Source organism: Temnothorax longispinosus, chromosome 7 (genome assembly GCF_030848805.1).
Source record: "Temnothorax longispinosus isolate EJ_2023e chromosome 7, Tlon_JGU_v1, whole genome shotgun sequence".
Taxonomy (NCBI): domain Eukaryota; kingdom Metazoa; phylum Arthropoda; class Insecta; order Hymenoptera; family Formicidae; genus Temnothorax; species Temnothorax longispinosus.
In genome coordinates, this window is record NC_092364.1 from 6,702,238 (window position 1) to 6,725,054 (window position 22,817).

General features: G+C 34.6%; 1 protein-coding gene across 5 annotated transcripts in view; it reads right to left on the reverse strand.

The window, feature by feature from the left end:
* The window catches only part of Cnn (phosphodiesterase 4D interacting protein centrosomin), a 31,273-nt gene extending 10,346 nt beyond the window's left edge, over nt 1-20,927 (reverse strand). The window contains exons 1-5 of one of the 5 annotated variants that reach the window (XM_071782533.1): nt 17,764-17,888; nt 16,902-16,976; nt 9,033-9,088; nt 733-1,001; nt 111-282 (exon numbers count right to left, since the gene is read on the reverse strand). In XM_071782533.1, coding sequence (XP_071638634.1) covers nt 111-282; nt 733-1,001; nt 9,033-9,088; nt 16,902-16,976; nt 17,764-17,804 — 613 coding nt within the window. In that variant the 5' untranslated portion in view covers nt 17,805-17,888. Of the gene's footprint in view, nt 1-110; nt 283-732; nt 1,002-2,867; nt 3,080-9,032; nt 9,089-16,901; nt 16,977-17,763; nt 17,889-20,780 lie in introns of those variants that run through there. The other 4 variants (XM_071782530.1, XM_071782531.1, XM_071782532.1 and 1 more) reach the window with 4 other exon arrangements.
* Between the last annotated feature and the right edge of the window lie 1,890 nt (nt 20,928-22,817).

A 22,817-nucleotide genomic window follows, 5' to 3' on the forward strand; every position in this document is an offset into this window, starting at 1 on the left:
ATAATAATAACTATTAGAATAAATAAAATTTATATTACATGCTAAAATGAATTTGAATATTTGCACAATAATCAGGCAGCAGACAAAACGAGACAAAAAAGTTCTCTTACCTCTTTCAAGCTTGGTTACTTTTTCTCGTTCTTTTTCAAGCGATTGCTGATATTGATCTTGAGTACGAGAAGTCGCTGCTTTCTGTTCCTCATATAATTTAAAAGCTCTAGCTGCCTGATTAAGTAGGACCTGCTTCTCCATCAATTCCTTCCTCAATTTCTCCAACTCTTCCTGAATACCATTAAACGTCAGTGATTAGTTAATAACACAATAAACAATAAAATCGCAATAATTAATATAGACTTACAGGTCTTATATAATACATAATTATGTTCATAATAATTTTTCCTTCGAAAAATTCGCGTCTAAAGTGAACAACTTGCAATGATAAAAACAAGCTAGAAGAATTGAGACGAAACAAGCTATGATATTGACAATGTCATAGAAACAAATATAAACAAAGATAGTTTACAACAAAATTTGTTAAACGGAAACCTCAAACATATTTGGCAAATATTTTAAATCTCTTTCATGAAAACAAAAGTGCAAAAAAACTACTGTGAAAAAATTTTATTCCACACGTTCAATTAATTCTTTCAAAAAGAATTGTTCTTTCGATTATATTATCACATAGAAACATCTATATTATTATTTTTTTTAGTACATTGAATATTAATCAACCTTTAATTCTACGTTCGTTTTGATTACGTCCTCGTCGGAGAAACTACTGATGCCATTTCTTGCAGGGTTTCCCTCCTCCAACAGATAAATTCGCAACTTAAGCTGGAAGTTCTCCTTTTTCAGATTGCTCAATTCATCCTCGTACTCCTTCATGGTTCTACCGTAACCGACTCCACCTCCACCGCCTCCTCCACCATCTCCTGATCGCGCCATCGTCGTTCCGTCTTTGTCCTCGGAGGAATTTTCACCATATGCTCTTGTGTTTTCACCTGAAACAGATATTTCCTTGTCGATAAACTTAAATTCGTTAAATATATGTATATGCATACACAATATATGCAATGAACTTTAGAACTTTACTATTAAATTATTAAACATTCTTCTGTAGATATAAATAATAATTTCTGCTCACACATGTATATTTAATTAATATTTCTTATGTGTTTAAATGAACCCAAGTAAAATTATTATTTAATACGCTCGTGTTTCTAACGTAATTTAAGACGTCACGAACAAATGGCTAAACTATAAATTATTTATACAATACGGTGTTCATATAATTATTACTAACACATCTGTTGCTTCACTTATTCCTCGAATACATATCCTTTACGTTAAATTGGCCCGGTAATGCGTTTCCTGCACGCGGTACCTTAAAAGAAAGCAATGCGACGATATCACGTGCAAAGCTGGTGCGGGTAATCCCAGTTTCGCCTTCATGCACAATTTTCTATCTGTCATTCGAATAATCACGAATTCCCAACTCTGACCGCATTATTTCCGACACGTGCTGATGGAATCCGTATGAATTTTGAGCAACCACGATATGCCACATGTGCCGCATTAAACCCGAAATTAATCATCTTGAAATACTCGATTTTCCTCGCTCGATCGCTCGATGTCGGAAATAAAACGATACAAATAAAAGAACATCATTCAGTTACTTTCAATGCCTAGTTTTTTACGAAAATATTCTCTAAAAAATATATTATTTCCTAACAAAATATTTCTTAAAAATATAATACAAACATTCTTAAGCTATTATTTCTATAAATTTTAAACAATTATTGACATATGTTTATTAAACGCTTGTCTGGGAAATTATTTCAAAAATAGCATCTGTAAAATTCGATTTTTAATAGCATCACTCTCCGCACTTTTTCAACAGTGTATAATATAGCATAAACGATTCTTATAATTTGTATATATGTATATATATATTTTTTTTTTAAATAAATCTCACACACACGTTGTGCTATTTTTAGAATATTCTTCAGATAAGCATCTGTCGAATCAATCAGTCTATTTTCAGTCTGTCTAGGCAGATCTAACCGATGCCAAATCCACCTCGCAAGATCGGGCGGCGCCGTTGCCATGCACCTTTAAAATTAAATTATTTTGGCGCATCATCGAGCGCCAAAAAGTTTCTTTTTTAACACTCTCGGAGCGCCAAACATCCAAGAAAATCTGGCGCATATATAACTAACATATTTTTCCCATTATACTTTTAAAGAAAATTCAATATTTATATATCACTTTCTATAATAATAAGTATTGCTATGCTCTTTATATTTTTTATAAGCCAATTATTTTTTAAAATTATTTTTAACGTAATAAATAAATAAATAAATTTATTAATTTTAGAGCACGAAAAGAAATATATTCAAATGCAAATAACAAGTTTGGCTATTTTTACCTTACGTTAAAAATAACTATTATAATAAACTGCGTATAAAAATTTCTCTACGCGGTCTAGACCAGATAATTGCGAGAATTTGTAAGTGGTCAGTAGTGAGCTCGCACATTCAGCTTTGAAAGAGTTAATGATCGTTTCTTCTCTCTTTTCTTCTCTCCGTTCTCTTCAAAGAGAAGATACTATTGCATCTTTAGAGCTATCCTCATTTGTCACTTGCTAGTAATTGCTATAGCAAACAGAAAGCAAACAGTCGCGCTACAATTCGCTACAATATGTCTACGACTTGATCGCATCAATTTATGAATGTATCGTTAACAGCAATCGCAATCACAAAATCGGGATGAATCAATATTCAGTGCACGTCTCACGCTCCACAACGATTCAACTCTAATCAGCAATAATATATTGATAATAGATGAGTCTTCAACATCTAGCATACCGAACGTGATTTCGATCCTTACTGGCTCGCTCTCGAGATTCCCTGGGAGAAGAAAAGATCAGCTGCGACCTACCGCATCCCATTCCACGAAAAGCGCGTTTTTGAAGTCGTTACATTTTTAAACGTAGCGAAATCGCGAACAGGACCGAGCGGGACATCTCGCCTCACCACAAAGGAGACTCACCCGACGGCTGCACAAACACTAACTGCGACAGAACAACAAGCAGCACCGAAGACACAAGGCTATAACTTGTGGTTAAAATTATATTCTAAATGCGCGTTTGAGGTGTCGTATATAGATGGATTTCACGAAGGTCGGACGTCCACGTGCGTTTTCCAATTGATCGCCTCTGAAACGCGTGAATGAAATATCCTGCCCTTTAACTCGCGGTAAACTGCTTCGGCATTTAAGAGGATAATTCTCACAAATTTGACATTTTCTACAAATTTTTATTAATTTTGCGATACAAAGAAATCTGCAAATATAAATAAGTAAAAAAAAAAAGAATTTTAAAAGACTTATAAGAGATTAATTTAAATCATTTTATGTGAGATTTTTGTATTCCTTTATTTTTATTAATTACAGCAATATTTTATATTACAGTGTGATAAAAGATTCTGTTATATCTGCTCAGGATTGAAAATAAAAAGTTAAGAATAAAAAAAATACCATTTCTGCAATAAATACCAGAGTATATAAAGCAATTTAAAATGTTTGCATGAATACGTGGTTCAATAATCGCAAGCTTGCGACAAATCTATATCGAAATTAGCTATGTACAAGCTATGTAGACGTGGAACGTCTCCGGTAGAACACGAATGATTCATCTTGCCTAATTAACGATGTACAGGTTCTCCATACTATTCGTAGCCAAAATATCATGCTGTCGCGTTGAATAACAGCTGACGAAGATTATCCGCTGCAGCATCCTAATTCTAATTACGTCTTTTCGTTAAAATCCGATTCATATCATATTCATTGTACCTATACTGTACCGTACTATATGAGAATAAATATTACATTCTTTAAAATTATATATTCCGCGTTGTAATATGCAGAAATATGAACGTATAAATAAAACAAAAGAAAATAACTTTTCCAGACAGATCTTTTCCTCGAGGCAAGGTATTTTTACGAGTGCGAGGATTTCGTTATGGGCGCAAAAGTTAATACAGTCGTAACGTCAAGCATAAGTTCGTTTTTCAGCTGTCATCGATGGGGAGGCCATCGCGTGTCTTAATAGCCGACGTAAAAAGCCTGGGGAACTTAAAAGAGCAGAAGAGACGCGAAAGCTTTGTGCGCCCACTAAAACAAATCTATTTCCTGTCTGGTCGGTCGGTCGGCCGTGTTGTTTTCGCAATGGGCGATTTTCGGCAGAAATGCAACTGTAATATCGATTCACGCCAGCGAGTAGATACCGCGAAGCGAGAGAGCGAGCTCACGTATTTATAGATGACACATTTAGGCCAGAACGGTTTAAACTATCTTTATTTTGGCAGGTCAGCCTCCGCGGGCCTCCACTCGTTGCTCTCTCCAGATCTCCGATCTCTGGTCAGTCCCCGAACGGCAATTAAAATCTCAACCACCGACCAAAGACCTTATACGCTGCTCCCGATTTCGCCTCGACGAGAATATTTATGAAAGCGAATGCGCTGTATCTCATCACTTTTGTTATTCTATTTTAGAATTCTAGACTATTGGTCTAGTAATAATAAACTATTAGTATCCTGATAGGAAAATCGATGCAAGTTTAAATAAATTAATAGACTTTCTATAGATCAAACACGGACAGATATTAAGCAAAATTAACCAAATTTATTTTACTAATTTTATAGACAAATTATATATAATTTGTCATAAAAAAGCAAAATAAATTGTTATAATTATAACATAATTTAAAAAATAAACTTATCAATTTAGTTTCATGAAAAAATTTGCTTTTTTGAACACGTTATTTAGGGTTCTCATACCGCAGTTTATACCTATTAATACATTACATCTGGCACATTACAATGATCACATTACAATATATATGAGTCATCCTACATTACTATCATCCACGAAATAGTTTCTTATTGAGCGCTGGGCTTAGAACGACCGGCACTTCTCTCTCGTAAAAGCGCGAAATTGAAGCTGAGGATTTGGCTCGCTCATCTCCGAGTAACGAGAAACGGGCCAATAATTCCTACGGTAGACCTAGATTAGAAACAAACGATATTGCCAATTTATTTCGAGAGCCCGGCTACTAGTAGGGCGCGACGCCACGTGTTAGTGGCTCGACGACACTCGATGTGTGACACCCTAATAGACTAGGCGTCTGCTTATCGGCAGGATGTGATTGCAGAACGTGAAATCGAGTTCATCTCACGATCAGTCAAGAAATGAATTTTACATGCGTGATTTCATAACATATTATATAGAAATACAAATCCTGTTGAAATACACGTCTGCATCGCCAAGCATGTGATGTCACGTTGAAAAATTCAGTTTACAGGATATTGCATAACTCAAAGCGTCGTGTAGAATAATCAAGAGAGAAAAGCTTGTATTAGGAAGAACAGTTCAGTTTTACAGATTATTATTACAGTTTTTCAGATTATTTTCTGGAAACAAACATTTAACTTCTCGATTTTTTAATGTTGTTTACTTTTGTATTTTATAACTTAAACATATCCATATTATTATCATCATTATTATAACTGGGTCCACCCGTCACTTAACGAAATCTGATGAAAGTATTAAAAGAAACTCCCAGAGTTCTTTTAATACTAATGCTTTCGTAGTTTTCTAAATTAATACATTGTAAAAATTCATGAAGTATATTTTAAAGAATTTATATTTATGCACGATGCAGAAAATAACAATAAATATAAAACTTTGCGCTGAGTATCCAATGATAATAAGAATTATATGCTCTCAAACATAGGAAACCATTTTTCTAATTATAAACAATTAAAAATAAAATACTCTTTCTGCAAGTTAAACCACAGGAAGCTGCACTGAGTGAGAAAAAGGTTATATTGTGAACAACCAACATATTTTTGCTGCGAGAACTAATTAATTTTGCAATAATAACAAAACCTTTTGTGGGAATAGCAAAGTTAAACAAAACTTTGCTATAACAACAAAAGTTTTGCTATTATTGCAAAATTAGCTCTCGCAGCAAAAAATGTTGGTTGGTCACGCATAATAACAAAACCTTTCTCTCAGTGTGGAAATAAATGCGGAATTATATTTTTCTCCTGTGTTTCAGAAATAAATACACGCTCTGTCTCGCTACTTTGTTTGTACCGTTCGAGTGGTTCTTCTTCCCCTACCACGTCGTCACGAACACGCTTCTGGACCCCCGAAATAAATGCTCGCTTCCTGTAACGCGAGATCGCGGCAGACATTTTTCAGACAATGATACAAACAATCATTTCGGTCGGGATTAGAAGACTAGCTAATGTTATTAATGACATCCATATCCTATATGCACTAATTTCGTTTAGCGACATGCAACTCGACCTTGACCATTTTACCATTTTAGATCCCCTCGAGAACCGAATCGAAGTGCGGATGTGGTCCAATTGATATAATTTAAGCACTGCTAGATTATTACGATGACGTGGAACAAATCATGAAATTTGGGTCGAGCAGTTATGCTCTTTCAAACCCTTTAAATCTGAAACATTTGAGATAAAAACTTTGAGAATCAATATCGGCTAATTTTCGATTATATCATTGACAAAAATTAGCAACACTTCATTGAATTATTTATTTAAGATTAGTGCCTTCTTATATAATATCCATAAACTTTAATCAAAAGATTAAATCCATATGAGAAAAGATCAAATTAAATCACTAAATAATTATTAAAATAATTTATATTGATCATTAAAATTCATATTGTATTGCTAAATTTATCTCTGCTAGTATACTTGTAACTTTAAAAATTAATCTTATGCAGCACATACAATTTACATAGTGTCGCAAGTTTTCTGTACATCGATCTCTAGGCCAACTCTTACCAAGCAGATTCTCCGAAAGTGACGGTCTTCTTGGACAGATTCACGAACGAGATCGCGGAAGCGTAAAAATTGGCAGATAAGTACCTACATAGTGCGAGACGCACGGTTACTATACTCGTCGTTCGCTCGAGTACAACCGCGAGCGAGAAAGTTCGTTGGCCTCACACCACGGCGTGAGATACAATTACGCGGCCATGGTGTCACGTGCTTACGTATATCTTTCTTTTTAATTAAGAAATATAAATAAAAAATGAGCTTTAGCTTCCGCTATCCTGCTCCATCCAGATCAAACACGCGTAACACGTAGATCTTGTTCCTGTTCTCATTCTTCTCATTATTCTTAAATTAGGTTGCATCATACTTCACTTTCCCTCAAAAGTTTATCGCACTATGGCTCACAAAATATGTCTATGTATAAAAGTGTATAATGCGCAAAGGTATATTAAGTATTTGCAGTGTATTGAACTCGGGTCCGTGGGTTCGCTAACAATATAAGCCTATAAATGACTGTGCGGGACAGTTATCCTTGCGGGATGCAGGATATTCTCCCTGATCCATACACAATACGGAATCTCCGTATAACAATGCCGAACAATCGCTGGCTAACGGCGGAAAATGCAGATCATGCGAATGGGAGTAACGAACTGTATACTGCGGCACACAAATTAGCGGCGACCTCCTATGCATTTTCACGTGGCCTCTGAACGGACGAATGCAAATGTTCGTTGTTTGAGAGCGGATGGGAAGTACGGAGAGGATATATGCGTTATCTTGAATATAAAAACTGGAGATATACTCATTCCAAAATTATTCCGATTAGAAGATTTAGAAGAAAAATAATGCATCTTAATACCGAGGTTATTCTAAATTTAAAAGATCCATTCGCGTCTGATCACAAAAGGTATATTTAACGTGTGGGCTGAGAAACGCGCTTTATGGATTCTGCGTCGAAAATAGTTCATGTTTGTGTTGGACGGGCAAAGCGCGCCGATCAAAAATTTGGATATTAAACCCGTGAAATTCAATTAGGTAGAAATAGTAACGTGTACAAAAAATATTTGTAAATTAAAAATAATCTGAGTTTTCGAATTCTATTGCTTCCGACAAAATTTTAATCTACATTTATTCTCTCTGTAACTATATATTTGTTTTGCCTAAATGTTTTTTAGTAAAGATTGATTTAAAAATTTGACAAATTTTCAATTTAGGGAGTTTCAATTAAATTTCAAGAGTAGAAACAGATAAAACTTATCTATTAATGAATTCTGAATTTTTTTGAAGAGTATTGAATTAATGATTAAATTATTATTACAAATAAATTTATATAAAAAATAATAAACACCATAATTTGCTGTTAAATAATAAGGAAATTTATGTATTCTTGTAGAGATAAATGCCTATCAAAATAGATTAACTCTAATATTTCGCGATCGGGACAAATTGTAGCTATCTAGGAGCAGTATAATTGAAAGTGTGGTCAACAGCATCACATGCACGTTACATCTGCAACCATAATTGGAATAGAACCGGAGGGGGATTCAATTACTTAAGGGAAATGACCAATAAAGGTAGGCGTGCAGGGGAAAAAGTCACATAATCGAGTCACCCTATCGTGCTCTGCAATATCGATGACGACTCGCTCAAGAGGCGTACCGATCCGTCGAGATATCTGCCGATATATGATATAATCTCCGCTACAAGGTCGTAAATAATAAATACGAGTGTAATCGTTCGCTATACGATCGCTACGATCTTCCGCCTCGCCTTCGCCTTTATAGAGCGTAAAATTATATCCGGCTATTCTTAGGAACGCTCTTCCCGGCGAAAGAAATATTAATTGTACGCATCATCGAAGAAGCACGACACACACAGAATAGATAACAGAAGGGAAAATTTAAAAGATTTAATTATCTGATCTTGGGGAACTTCGCTTCTTAGATTTATAATTATTTCTCCTCTGTCTCATTTAAGCTTTATTTTTATTTTTATCTTAGCTCAAATATTAGAGATTTTATAATTGGTTATTATTAAATAATTAATGCGATACAAATTTATTATGCTAAAGACTGGCATAATATTATTGTATCAATAAAGATTTACCAATTATATCACGTTACTTAAGTTTGACAAGATACCTATACAAATGTTACTCACCGTTCGTCAATGGCAGGGTTTGACTCAATGTGATGTCCTGCAACGGCATATTGGTGCTGCAATAAAATAGAATATAGATAAAAAATTAGTCACAATATTATTCGATTATTAATATAAGTAAAACATCTTAATTTTGATCATAATATAGAATACAGTAAAAAGTAAATACATACATATATGGACATTTCTTTATATCAATTTCTTATAAATATACTAAATGATTCTAATGCTTAATACGTGCAAAAGAGTGTTACTGAAATATAATCGTATGAAAAGAACAAATTTCATACGACAAATTACTTTAGCGTTATTGGAATGGAATGGAATAAACTAATGAAAAACGGTGAATGAGTAGCTATTTCCGGAATAAAACCAAAAATGGTAAGAAGGTACGTGCTTCTGGTGAGATATAACGAGGACCGAATTAGATAAAACGACAAAACGTTTGAAAAGGATCAAAGTGAGCATCGAGGGTTCTATTTTCAGGACTCCGATGGGACGTTTAAAGCCAAAAAACTGACATAACAAAGCCAGCCTCGACACGTAAGCGAGTAGACAATGATTTACAGGAGCACGAAGAGCGCGAATAAGGATTGCCTGCCAATATTATTAATAGTACGTTAGTTATTAATAGTCCTGCAGTTTTTCGAAACATCGCGCTCGCAACTTTTTATGATAATTAAAGATTTAAAAGTAATGTATTATTGTCATGTATTAAACTTATATTTATATATCTAAATTGCAAGAACTACAATGCGTATACATAATCGTGTATGAAGGAATTTTAATGTAACATTTTTCGTTACAAACTATTTTTAAAAATAAATAATTTATAATTTATATTATTAGTATTTGATTAATCTCACATTATATTCTTCTGTAAATATATGTATTTTCCATGATAATTGGTAAACGTATATTATTTTTATCAACTGAATAAAATCAATTAGATAATTGTTAAGTATTTATGAGAAAAAAACTCTGACGCTAACAAAATATTTCCATCAAAAGTTTTCAGTACGTAATAACGAAACGTAACAAGTCATTTTCGTAATGGCTGCAGAACAGAGCCTATTGTGTGAAATTAAGTAATCGTTTATGCGGAATTTATTTCGTTCGGGCCTGCCAAGCTCTGCCTAGAAGTCATTACTGATACAGTTTAAGGTGACGCAGTGTTTGCTACGAGAGTATATTAATTCACTGCAGCCGAGCCGTCTCGCAGCTCTTTCGGGCGACGAAAGAGCGGCAGGGAACCACAGGGTTTCCAGTAAGGTTTTATTTAGATTTCACGTAAATTCTATTTCTCTCTCACTCTCTTCAGTTCGTCTTCCGAAACGTGAAATGGATAATTAATCTACGCTTCGCGCGTCCTTTACGTTATACTGCATGACGAATCGCACCAACGAGCCGATGCACGATATCCAAGAAGGATATGCGAGATGTTCTAAAATTGGTATAATTGTCTTTGAAGAGATCGTAAGAGTAGCTAAGAATTACAACAGTTGAATAACGCGGTTAAAAATTATAGTTTTGTTTTTATTAGACTTATAAACAAATAGAAGAAAGTGGGGCAAAGTGGGCATGTATAAGGGCAATAGGGGCAAAGTGAGCACTTGCAATCAATTTTTATGTATTATTATAAAGTTATAATAATTGCATTTAAAACTTCTATTGGAATGTATAAGATAATAATAATAAAAATGAAAAATTACATTGTTTTATAATAAATACATAAAAATTTATTGCAAGTGCTCACTTTGCCCCACTCTCCAATACAGACCGTGAGACCTTCCCTTCACTGAGAGAAATTTCTGGTGACGCTATCCAGAATTCAAAATCAGTTTACCAAACAGTGTAGTGAATAATCGTGTAACAAGACATCTATATAGTTAATAATACCAAACTCTCTGGTAAGCGCATTGTCTGATTATAATTACAGCAATGTTTAGATATGTTTACCAAACTGTCTAGTATAATTATTCACCCAACATAAAAAAAATTATTTATTTCGAAATTTTATTACTATTTTTTACCTAAATTTGTTTCTTAAGATGCAGTCTATGATTATAAATATTTTCTCGTATTTGAAAAACACACTTACCTTGGTGGGATTCGAACTCGGGACCTCGGGACATCTGCATCGTGAGCCAACTGCCTTACGTGGTAGACTACTTCTTAATTTGATGTAAGCGTTATATATAGTCTACATATGTCATAACCAGCGCAAATATATAATTTTTCAAAAATCATTTTAAGAAACAAATTCAGTTTAAAAAGAGTAATAAAATTTTGAATTGGATATATGATATAATATTTCTTAATGTCGGGTAAATGTCAGAAACCAGTGCCGGCTCATTATGAACTTTTGTGTTCGTAACTATATAGTAAGACGGAAAAGAAAGCGTCTTAGCGAGAAACAAATGACTCGCGGCATCACACGGCTGGGTACCACACGTCTAGAAAAGATTACCAAACTGTCTAGATACCTATAACTAAATGTCTCTGTATAATATCGACTGACGCGTTAAGACGCCGTTATCAGAATTTTGGATGTATGAACCACATATCGCATACAAGTTCACTATGCTACGTCTCACAAAACGAGTATAGTTTTAATCACCAACAAATTTCTCTCAGTGTTTCAACGAGATGCGTTATGCTTTACCGAAATCCGCAGTAATTTCAATCTCTTAATGCTAATACTTCGTATTAAAGATTAATACAATAAATCATTTAAAGAGCGATGACTCAATACAAAAATTTCATTAAAAAAAAAATTATTCAAAAATTATTAAAAAATCTATATATTATGCTGTGTACATGTACTTCGATAGTTTAATATACATTACGTTCTATCGCTGCGAAAGATTAATCATATTCTATAGAGAATCTTTATCATAAAGTAAATATTTATACTATAATTTTGCAATGAAAATAATTACTAATGTAGATCTTAAAATATAATGAATACCGAATTACGGTGTAAAAATAAGTCCATCGCGGAATAAAGTACATAAAAATCTAAAGCACATAAGATTCCGTCATTCGCGTAAACAGGAAGAACATATCCAAATAGTAAATACATGATAATATAGGTGTGAAATACAAGCTAAAAGCACACAGTGACACAGAATCGATAAGGGGACTCACGTAGTCTTTGCTTACAAAATTTTTGAAAATTTAATTTATTGATTTGGCGTTATTTATATCAAATAGTTTATTTGAAAGCTTATTGTTCTGTAAATATATATAAACCTGATACAAAATTTCCATTGAGAAAAAACTGAATATATAAACTTACCTTTCGTTAGACTTAGGTATATATAAACTTCTTAATCTCAATCAGGAGATAACACACAGACTATTTATCGTAAGAGAGCTTCATGTTTGACTGCTCGAGTCACTTTGATATCTCGTCAAACCTCTATTTATCATAGTATTAGTACAGTATAAAATAAGCAAAAAATATGTTATTTTTGTAACGACTTTCTTCCAATTAGAATTTTTCAGGTAAAACTATACAAAGTAATTAATTGTAAAGTAATATCTTCTTACATTCGCATGCTATTAATTTATAATTATTTTATAACAAATAAATTAGATGTGATAATAAAGAAATGCAAGAATTGAAAACGTTACAAGGCAGTTATAATAATTAAAGAAAATAAAATAAATTAGAAATAATCTACAAAAAATGTGTAAAATATAGGTCCCAAAAGTTATCTTAAAACTGAAGAAATTATTTATTAGTTATTAAATAATTTTCAATATTCTCTATCATATATTCTTATTTGTTCCAAGAGTAGTTTTTAAAAATAAAAAAACTAAGGAATTATAAAAATAATAAGCCAATGTTTAAAAAATCGAAAGGCGTTACTTAAGCATGATTTAGTATACTAATATTACTTGCAGATTTCTAAGAATAGTTCTTAATATCTTATGTACAAAATCATTCAATTCCCCTAAAACAAAAAACGGCAATTTACAGATTCTTTTGCGAAGCGTCTACCGAATCTCGTAAGCTAGAAATAACTGCGCCATGGGAAGCATTCGCGAATCATAACGCGCAGTAGGATCCGTGCAAAGAGTATCGCGTTTCGTAGTAAAGGCAATATTCTAAGAGAAACACACGGTCGTAATATAGGGCCGTGACAAAATGTGCTCAGGAGCATTAAAGATCACGATGCGAGAAGATCTATAATGGGTATCACGGAAAATGTACACTTTCCCCGAAGAGCGAGACTCACGAGTCTAATCTCAACTAGAATCACAGCTGCTATACAATTGGCAACATATATATAATTGCCAATTACAAAATCTAAATTAGACTTATTCTACAGATACACTATTAGATATTATACAAATAGAATTATTTATATTTATATAATATTGATTACTATATGGCAAGATTATTGTGCAAATTATAATGTAACAATACTAAGAAAATAGCTTGCATTTACAAAGCATATTGGGTGTGTCGTATTCGTGCATAATCTTTGGTTATAATTAGAAAATAAAAGACATGTGGTAGACATAAGGAAGGTAATGTCACAATTTCATATGGTTGTTACGTAAGAGAGAATTCAAATGTATACGATATACAAATAGCGCATGTGTCGTTCGTAATTACTTGTACTCGTGCTTACTATAGTGCCTTTTCCGCGAAAATATTCATAAAAGTTATTTTATGCGTCAACATTATCATAGATATTTTAAAATCCAAATATCTATTGGATATTCTATTGGATTTTGATAATTAACCTAGGTGTTGAAGAAAATTAAATAACAAAACACGATAAAATAATGAAATAGGTGATAGGTGATAAAGGTGATAAAGTGTAACAAAGTAAATTAATGGAATTTTTCAAAAAAAGTACATATTTCTACTTTAAATATCATAAACTTCTATTTATTTATATTTCTGTATCTATCTCACGTTAAAAACTTGCTGTAATAAAAAGCCTGCATGGGATAAAAGATTAAAAAGCAAATAATGGCGCGAACAGTAGATTATTTTCGAATGACATAATATTCAAGCTATTTTTGTAGGCCTCTAAGAAACAAATCGGATCTTATTTCCTCCTATATGTTGCGGTAAGCAAAACGCTAATGTGAGCGCTACAGACCCGAGAAAAATAGAACTTTTATCTTATTTCCTTATTGTTATAAACATATAAATATTTTTTCTGAAATTTTAATGTGTTAATTTTTAAAAAATTATTTAGTTATCTGTAAACTATCATTAATATTCTAGCTGCAGTATTTAAATATTACAATGTGTATATGTACATACTGTATACATAATGATGAAAAGAAAATCAATCCTATTGAGTTATCAGCTCAGGAAATTTTCCGACTTGATAATTGAGTTCTCTTTAACACATGCCCAAGCAGCGGATGCAGAGGACACGTGCACAACTGGCGGCTTTTCAACTTTACTCCTGCGTGCATCCGCGACACCGTTATATTAAGCACTACCCTTACACCCAGGTTTAACCATTCCGGATACGGACTTCTCAGAATTTTACAGTTCTACCGGGGACACGCGTGTCGGATGACGTTAAAGGGTCCCAAAGACAAATGCAAGGCGCGCATTATGCGATAACGCAGTTCGTTCACTGTTGTAATTATACGCGTTGCGTGAAACGATATGATTCACTTGTGTGCTTTTGTATGACATATCGTGAGATGATTCAAGTTTAGATTACGGTGAAGAGTGAAACAATCTGTCGAAATTTAATTCCAATTTTTCCAAAATTAATATCTTTTGCTGCGAACTATATTCAAAACTATATAAAAAATGTTACTATTACTAGAGCCACCATTGTATTAGAGAAAAAATATCTTGCTAATGTAAATAATTTTAATTATTTTCAATTTAATCTTACTTAATTTTATTTAATTTCATGTATCTGATTTTACTTTGCTTAATTTAAATTTAAAACTTTACAGATCTTCTGCATGTCATCGTTTCAGAATTTATAACAATAATGAATTGGACGTTCGTAATAAAGATAAAATTAAAAATCAAATATATATATAAAAAAATATGCGACATATTAAAATGTAAGTTTTGTTTAAAAAAATGAGTAGCAATTCGTAACATTTGTTTATTGATCTTATTTGACAAATAGAATCTAGACAAAGGCATCGCTTGTAAGCACACGGAGAAGAGGAAGTATAGTTGATGAAAGGGCGCACCATCAGTTATCATCGTCTGACAACATGGTGGATGTAACAGATAATCGATACGGAGTGTATAACAGTCGGTTGTAGCAGCAGCCACATGGACCGAAATGGGCACGCGTCTCAATCTTTGATATTAATAATTAGAACATTATCAAAAAGAAATCTACAGACCATCTTATTAAGTGATTTACATTAACTTTCTCATCCTTTTTTTAAATTATAAAAAATCTCTAACAGCAGAAGTCAAGAAAAGTGAAAGAATAAAACATGAAAAACATTAAGCTAAAATTGAATGTATAACGTAAATCATCGTCATTCATCACAGCTAATATTGACGTTGATATAATTAATATTAAATAATTTATATAAGTAAAACAATTATAGTATTAACAATAATATTGGCTCGATCGAAGAGAAATATACGCGGTACTTAATATCGCTCGAGTCTCTCACTTTTCTGCCAAGTTACCTCAATAATTGTTTTGTTGCAATACCTATAAGAATATTCATTTAATAAACAACAGCGAATGTGATGTATTTTCATGCGAGATAATTCAGACTTTTGCTTTGGGGTTACCATACATGTAACTATCACGTAGGTGTCAGCCGTGCAAAGTTTCCTCAATTAACGGTTCGTTAAACGAATTGACCGAGCAGTTAAATAATTAGCTGGATCCTGTCAGTAGAACTTTATTTACGATACGATGTCGCGACTATGTGCCCGTATGAATAAGTTATCCGCTGTCTACGGCAATAATTTCGTTTTTTTTTACTCAATGTTTTATTCAATTATTTGACTTCTGTGGGTGTCGAAACGAAGGGGTCTCTTTCGGGGTCATTGCAAGATATCGGAATAATACTTAAAGTATGATGTAGATTAATGCCATGTATCTTAAATTATCTCATGCATATGCACTATGCGATACAATAGCGACTGACAGACTGTCCTGATGGTTATGTACGGTAGAAAAAAATTATTACATTCTGAATGTGAAGTAAAAGTACCGCGATAATTTCTCAATAATTGGCCAATAATAATAATCAAATAACAATCAAAATAATAATTATATTACTACGTCATAAAATATCGTCAAATAATTTTTTAAAAAATATTTCCTGTATTTGGTACAAACTATAATCAAATTCTATGATGCACTATTAATTTTTATCAGACTATGCAAGTATATTAAAATAGACGCTAGCTACATGCACGCACGTTAAAAGATACGCGATAAAGAGCACAAAGAAGGCAAGATAGCGTCATTAACCTGCATTAACCCTTTTAACGCCGATAATACATTCGACGCAGCGAAAGTATACCTAATATCCGTCGTTTTCGACAATAAAAACACGGTATGTTTAATTTTCTAGCGCGATAAACTGTTTCGAAAAATAAATTTTAATTTTTTTTATAAAAAAAAATTAATTGTTCGCGAATACATCAATTAAATATTTGTAACATTAAAATTCTCTCTGCAAACATCAAATCTAAGTTAGACATTTTTATAACTTAACGATAAGACTAGGATGTCTTTTCAAATCATTAAGACAGATAGAAGCAATTATTGCAAATTTAAATAATAAAAATATAATATATCGAGACTTACTGGGCTATCTGATTTTGATAATCAAAAGAATAAATCAATGATCAATCGGATTAACTACATATACGGCACTCACTTTCGAAAAGAATTATAAGGACCCCAGGCGCCGCCGGTCCTCGTGGACGGCACATTCTGACTCTGGATGGAATATCTGCAGCCACCAAGAAGCATATTCCGCAGCAATTCGGCAACGATCACGAGGCGAAAACACGTGATCTGTCCACGTGAACGTCACTAAATCCTCGACACTGTATGTCACGGTTATCGCTCGAGCCCCCAACCCTCCCCCCCCAAAAAAAATCTCGAAAACAAGATGAGACGCGTACTAATCAACTCTCCGCGACAAATACAATATCTTCTAAAATTCTAAAAATACTAACGTCTTTTATCCCTTAAAAAAAACGACTCGGGGGACACGACAGTGTTCCTCGGGGGAAATCAGGTCCTCGTGGACCACGACGACGATCCTCCGCGACGATTAACCGCCAAAATCGCACTCACATCCTCGCGTAAATCCTCGAAGCATACCCCCCGTCCCCTCGTCTCACCCTTTGTTGCGCGAGAGACGAGCATACAACGAGTTCGGGATCGCTCTTGCTCGAGAGAGGCGGCGGCGTTAGCGCGAACGTACTATGCTCCTCCGCGCGTAGCTGGACCGATCAATGGAATCAGCTCTCGCGCGAGATGACGCATCAGACAATTCCCCACGGACGTTATCCGATCTCGCGCGTGTCGCGTGACAAGAGCGAGATGTTCGCGGTCGATGTCACCGGTCGGCGATGATCCTGCGACGATTCACGCGATCTACGCACGATGGACCGCGGATCTCGTCGCGCGCGACCTTCCGCAGAGGGATGAAAATCCTTTCTCCTCGACGACTCCGAGACGTGACTGTGACGTGACGAGGCCCTCGCTATCTTATCTCGACGAGATGATACCTCGGGCTGAACGCGATCCACGCGTACGTAAAGTCCTGCATCGTCAGTCGGTCCAACTCCCTTTACTCGAGCGCTCGGTGAATCCTCCGACGTACCACGAGGATCGTGTTACGAAACGTCACTCGCGCACCGCGCAACGCACCGAAAACGACTGACGGCGGGCAACACGAGTCGGGCAGAAATAGAGGGATGGAGGCGAGGGGCGCGGGGGACAACAGGGGAAACGCGAGGGATGCGCCGCGGCGCCGTGTCGACCGTAGAATAACGAGAGGGGAGAGAAGCAAGAGGCAGCATCACTTCTCCGGCGTGGCGAGACTTCGGGGGAAAATGCAAAATCTCTGAGGAACTTGAAAACTTAAAGAATGTGAAGTGCCATAAATCTTAAATATTATTCCACGCATTTTTGTGTGTAAAAATCATGTTCAGCTTCTAGTTTATTATCTCTTTCAGATTCTATTTTAGATAAAATTCAATTTTAAAATATTTAATTTTTAAAATACTTGTTTCTTATGTTAGATATTATATTTAAACATATATGTACTACAATTTGACAGATACTTATACTATTTTAATAACCAGCAATATGGTTTAAATAATATCTATTTATTTTGTGGAAAATCGATTTTTTCTCGACGACTTCTTTTTCAAGAACGTTCATTATTTGTAGGACTTAAACTTATGTATATTTAATTATTTTCTATAAAGACAATAGATTATGTCTGTTAAAGTAAATCTCGCTGCTCCTATATTTAGATAACAAAATCAATTACAATTTGTTCGTTCGGTGATTAAACGAGTATTCGTAAATTTCGATCAAGAATACGATTTGTATTTATTACGAGTTTCCCTGGCCTTCTCGCCTTCTCCGTTATCGACGAACGTGTAAATCAGCACGCAATCTAGCCAATGTAAACGCCGCTACACTGTCAGATCAAAGAACGGAAGGGAAAAGGGACTCCACGAGAGAGCAACGCACACATGCATGCGAGGAAAGGGGGGAGAAACAGCGCGGGAGGACGAACGAGAGGGGCAGATGCGAAGGGCCCCGGACGAACTAACAGTGAATGACAGAAGCAGAAAACGGGGAGTGCGGAAGGTCGTAAAAACACACACGAAAACGAATCTAACGTCGATCGAGGAGTCAGGGTTTCTCAGCCGAACGATTATGACAATTTTGCAAGTGTGATTCTGCCCTACTAAAAGAAAAGGGCCGTTATCTGCAAAAATTCACATTTTGAGTCATAAATTGATTCTGACATTTTTCACTTCTCGAGGAATTCATTGGACTAAACAAAAAAACCGTAGCTGCAACCGTTATATATAGGGTAGACAAAATAAAGCATAACAAATTTTTATCTAAAAAAAATTTTTTTTTCAAAATATTATAACAAAAAAAATATCAGGAAATTCTTAACGGAAGAGAGATTTATTATAGTGTTTTAAAAACGGCTCGACGAGATCTGCAACTTTTATCTTAAAGAAAAAATCAAATTCTATTTAAGAAATTAGTCGCCTTTAAAATTTCTTGAAAACGACATCTATGACATGACTCACATCGAAATAACGTGTCCCCCTTCGAATCAAATAACTTTTATTTGAAACATTTTTTTCTAGAAACAATATTTTTGGAGATAAAAATTCACACTTTATTTTGTCCATCCTGTATAAAGGTATCACTTCCTCCGTAACACCACTACTAGAAAACTGCAGATGCGGCAGTTCTATGAGTACACACAAGTATATCTAAGCAAAAATGCAGTACCTGCTTTTCTTACATTCTACAATATAAATATTGTAATTTTAGCTTCACAAAATTATTTTTAGTGCTCAACTTCGATCATATCCCGATTAACTTAATCGGCGATTAATTTATCAACTAATATTATTTCATACATTATTTCGTCAACATAGGTAGAGCTACCTAAGTATCTTTAAGATTAGAAAAGACGACGAATTGTTAACTGTGTAGTCAGAAATTTCGCTGTAAGCGAATTTTTTCGGTTGAATTAATCTTTTAATTAAGTTAATAGAAATCTGATTGAGGTCGCCCTTGACGTTTGTGGCTGCTTTTGAGATCGACAGACGGGCGCACAGACGAGAGATTGATAACCGCTGAGATATGTAAGATGATCCTTAACCCCGCAGGGAGATAACCACTGTTAAATGCAAACAGTGAGTGAATTCACGATTTTATTGTGGAATACATGTTGCGAAATTACGTGACATGACAACGTCTGAATGTCACTTTACTTTCTTACATTCCTTTCGTCAATGTGGATTAACTTTAATCTTAGTTCAACTTACTTTTTATCTTTTTCCAATTATTGGAACTAGAAAAAAATAAAAAATAACGGCTATTTATATGGATAAATATGAACAAATAATAGACAATTGTAATTCATATATAATTAAAAGAAAACCGCACTTGTAAGGATACTCGTGTCAGATAAAACTTGTTCGATTCTTTTGTTTACTTTTAATTGTTTTGTAAGGTAAACAAAAAAATTATCTATAAACAAATTTCGAACAATCAAATGCCATATTAATTTTGTAAAAAATCACACTTTGGTTCTCAAGTAACTTCTATCTTGGATACGAGAGAACTTCTTATTGTAACTTCACTCATACGATGATAAAAAAGGATCTAAAAGGCGATAGAAAGACAAAGAGAATTCACAGAAAAATAACATAATGGTTCAAAAAGCGACAGACCCATTAATATCGATTAGGCAAAGGCCGGGTGATTTATAAACAATACGGAATACGGAACGCGGTGACGTCACTTATTATCGTAATTCACACGAGTAACGAGTCGAATCTCCGGTGCGTCTTGACAGAAACGGCATCGCACAGAGCAGCGAGAGGGCAGAAATATATGTGTCTATTTATATTTACAAACGCAGGGCTCCCACGTGCGAGTCGTAGCACTCGTAGCGAGCAAACGCGCGGAGGGGGTCGACGGAACAGAGGCGAAGGGGGATCGGAGAGTGTCGAAACTGCCAGCGTGATTTACTCACATGTCGAACTCCGCCGTTGGTGCGAGCGTCTCCTCGAATTCCGTCATCGTTGAATCGTTCCGGCAGGCTCACCGCATCCTATCACACCGTATCCTGAGCGTCGAGACGCGTGACGCGCGTAGTCAACTCAGCCGCTCGGCGTCGCCGTTACTTTTCAAAACGATGCTTCGTGAGGCGGCCGCACCATTTGTCGCGGCGCTCTCGGTTCTGCCAACCGTCCGTTTGTGGTCGCGCGGTCCTTCAGGTCTGCCAATCGACTGAAATATCACTACTACCAGAGAGAGAAACCTGAGAGCGGCCACCGGGATCATTCCGTTCCAGCGGACGTATACTGACGCGCCGCCTGAGAAAGTGGACGTCAACTACGTCGTTACGCTCGGTAACGGTACACACATGGTTCGTGTCCGTGCTATGGTTCGTATCCGAACTACTCAGATGGAGGGGATATGCAGCTCCGGTAACTTAGCCGGTCAACTTCGACTTTATTAATTTTCATATTTTTTTATCGTTTGTTGGTCGTTTGTTGGTGATTGTTGGCCTAATTACAACGTTTGTTGGTTCTTAATTTTTTTTTAAATTTAAAAAAAAAAATTAGCATTAAGTTAGCCGGAAAAATTTTATTTTTAATTTCAAAAAAGCCTAATCGATGCGTAATCGTATGCTGATGATTGTTGGTCTAATTTTAGCGTTTGTTGGTTTATTATTAGTCTTAAAAACGAAAAAAAAACGAAAAATTATCTCAAATATTGAAGTAATCGAAGATTGGTTTATTTGCCTACGACTTAAGCTTTATTTCTATCAATTTAAGGCTAACATCTATAAAACTGCCATGAATACGGACCTTAACATCGGCAGAAAATCGCGAAAAGATCAAGAAACATGGTGTATAAGTTTATAAGTTCTACTTTTAAACATAAAATTGTGCTTAAAATGGATTAATTATGAATTTATCATTTTCTTCCCATGAACTCTTCATTCAAGACGCCTAATTGTCAAAGTACGTATAAAATAAATGTCAAACTTACCATATGTGCTAAAAAAAAATGATAGAATAAAGTATATCATACATACCTAAATGTGATATCACTTAAAAACATGATACAGTGTTTCATGATATGCGCATTATGTTTGCGTTTAAAGAACTGAAATTTAAATAAGTTGTATTTTTATAAATAAAGATTATTTATGTGTGTGATCATTAAGAATATATATTATTTTATAAGAATATAAGCTTCAACCTGATTGAATGTACATAAAATTGAAGAGAATTCTCGTATTCATACGTGAATATACGTTTCCTAGTAGAATTTTCTTGAAAAAAAACCTACTTCTCCAATGTATGCTTCCGTTTCTCACTTGTGGAAAGTGTTTTACTGTAAAAATTATAGATTTGTTTGAAGTAACAAAACGTCATTTTTTTTTAAGAACCTTATTATTTCATACAATTTTCATATAGATCCTAATGTTCATGTCTTTTACAATAAATAAGTACTATATGTATCTCAGGTCTATATTCCACTTCTTAGCAAGAACTATTCTTACAAATTATCTGCCAATCTTCGATTACTTTAATATGTGAGATAATTTTTCGTTTTTTTTTTGTTTTTAAGACTAATATAAACCAACAAACGCTAAAATTAAACCAACAATCATCAGCAAACGATTACGCATCGATTAGGCTTTTTTGAAATTAAAAATAAAATTTTTCCGACTAACTTAATGCTAATTTTTCTTTTTAAATTTAAAAAAAAATTAAGAACCAACAAACGTTGTAATTAGGCCAACAATCACCAACAAACGACCAACAAACGATAAAAAATATGAAAATTAATAAAGTCGAAGTTGACCGGCTAAGTTACCGGAGCTGGGATATGCTGGTCGCGCAAACCCCTCTTCTGTCCGTGTACGCTCGGCACTCGGCAAGCTTCGAGCGGGGAGAGAAGGACAGACATACGATCTGCTGTCTCCTTCTCTCTTGAGCTGTGACGTTGCCGGCGCGGCGTTGCCGTTAGCACGCGCCGGCTATACCACGATGCC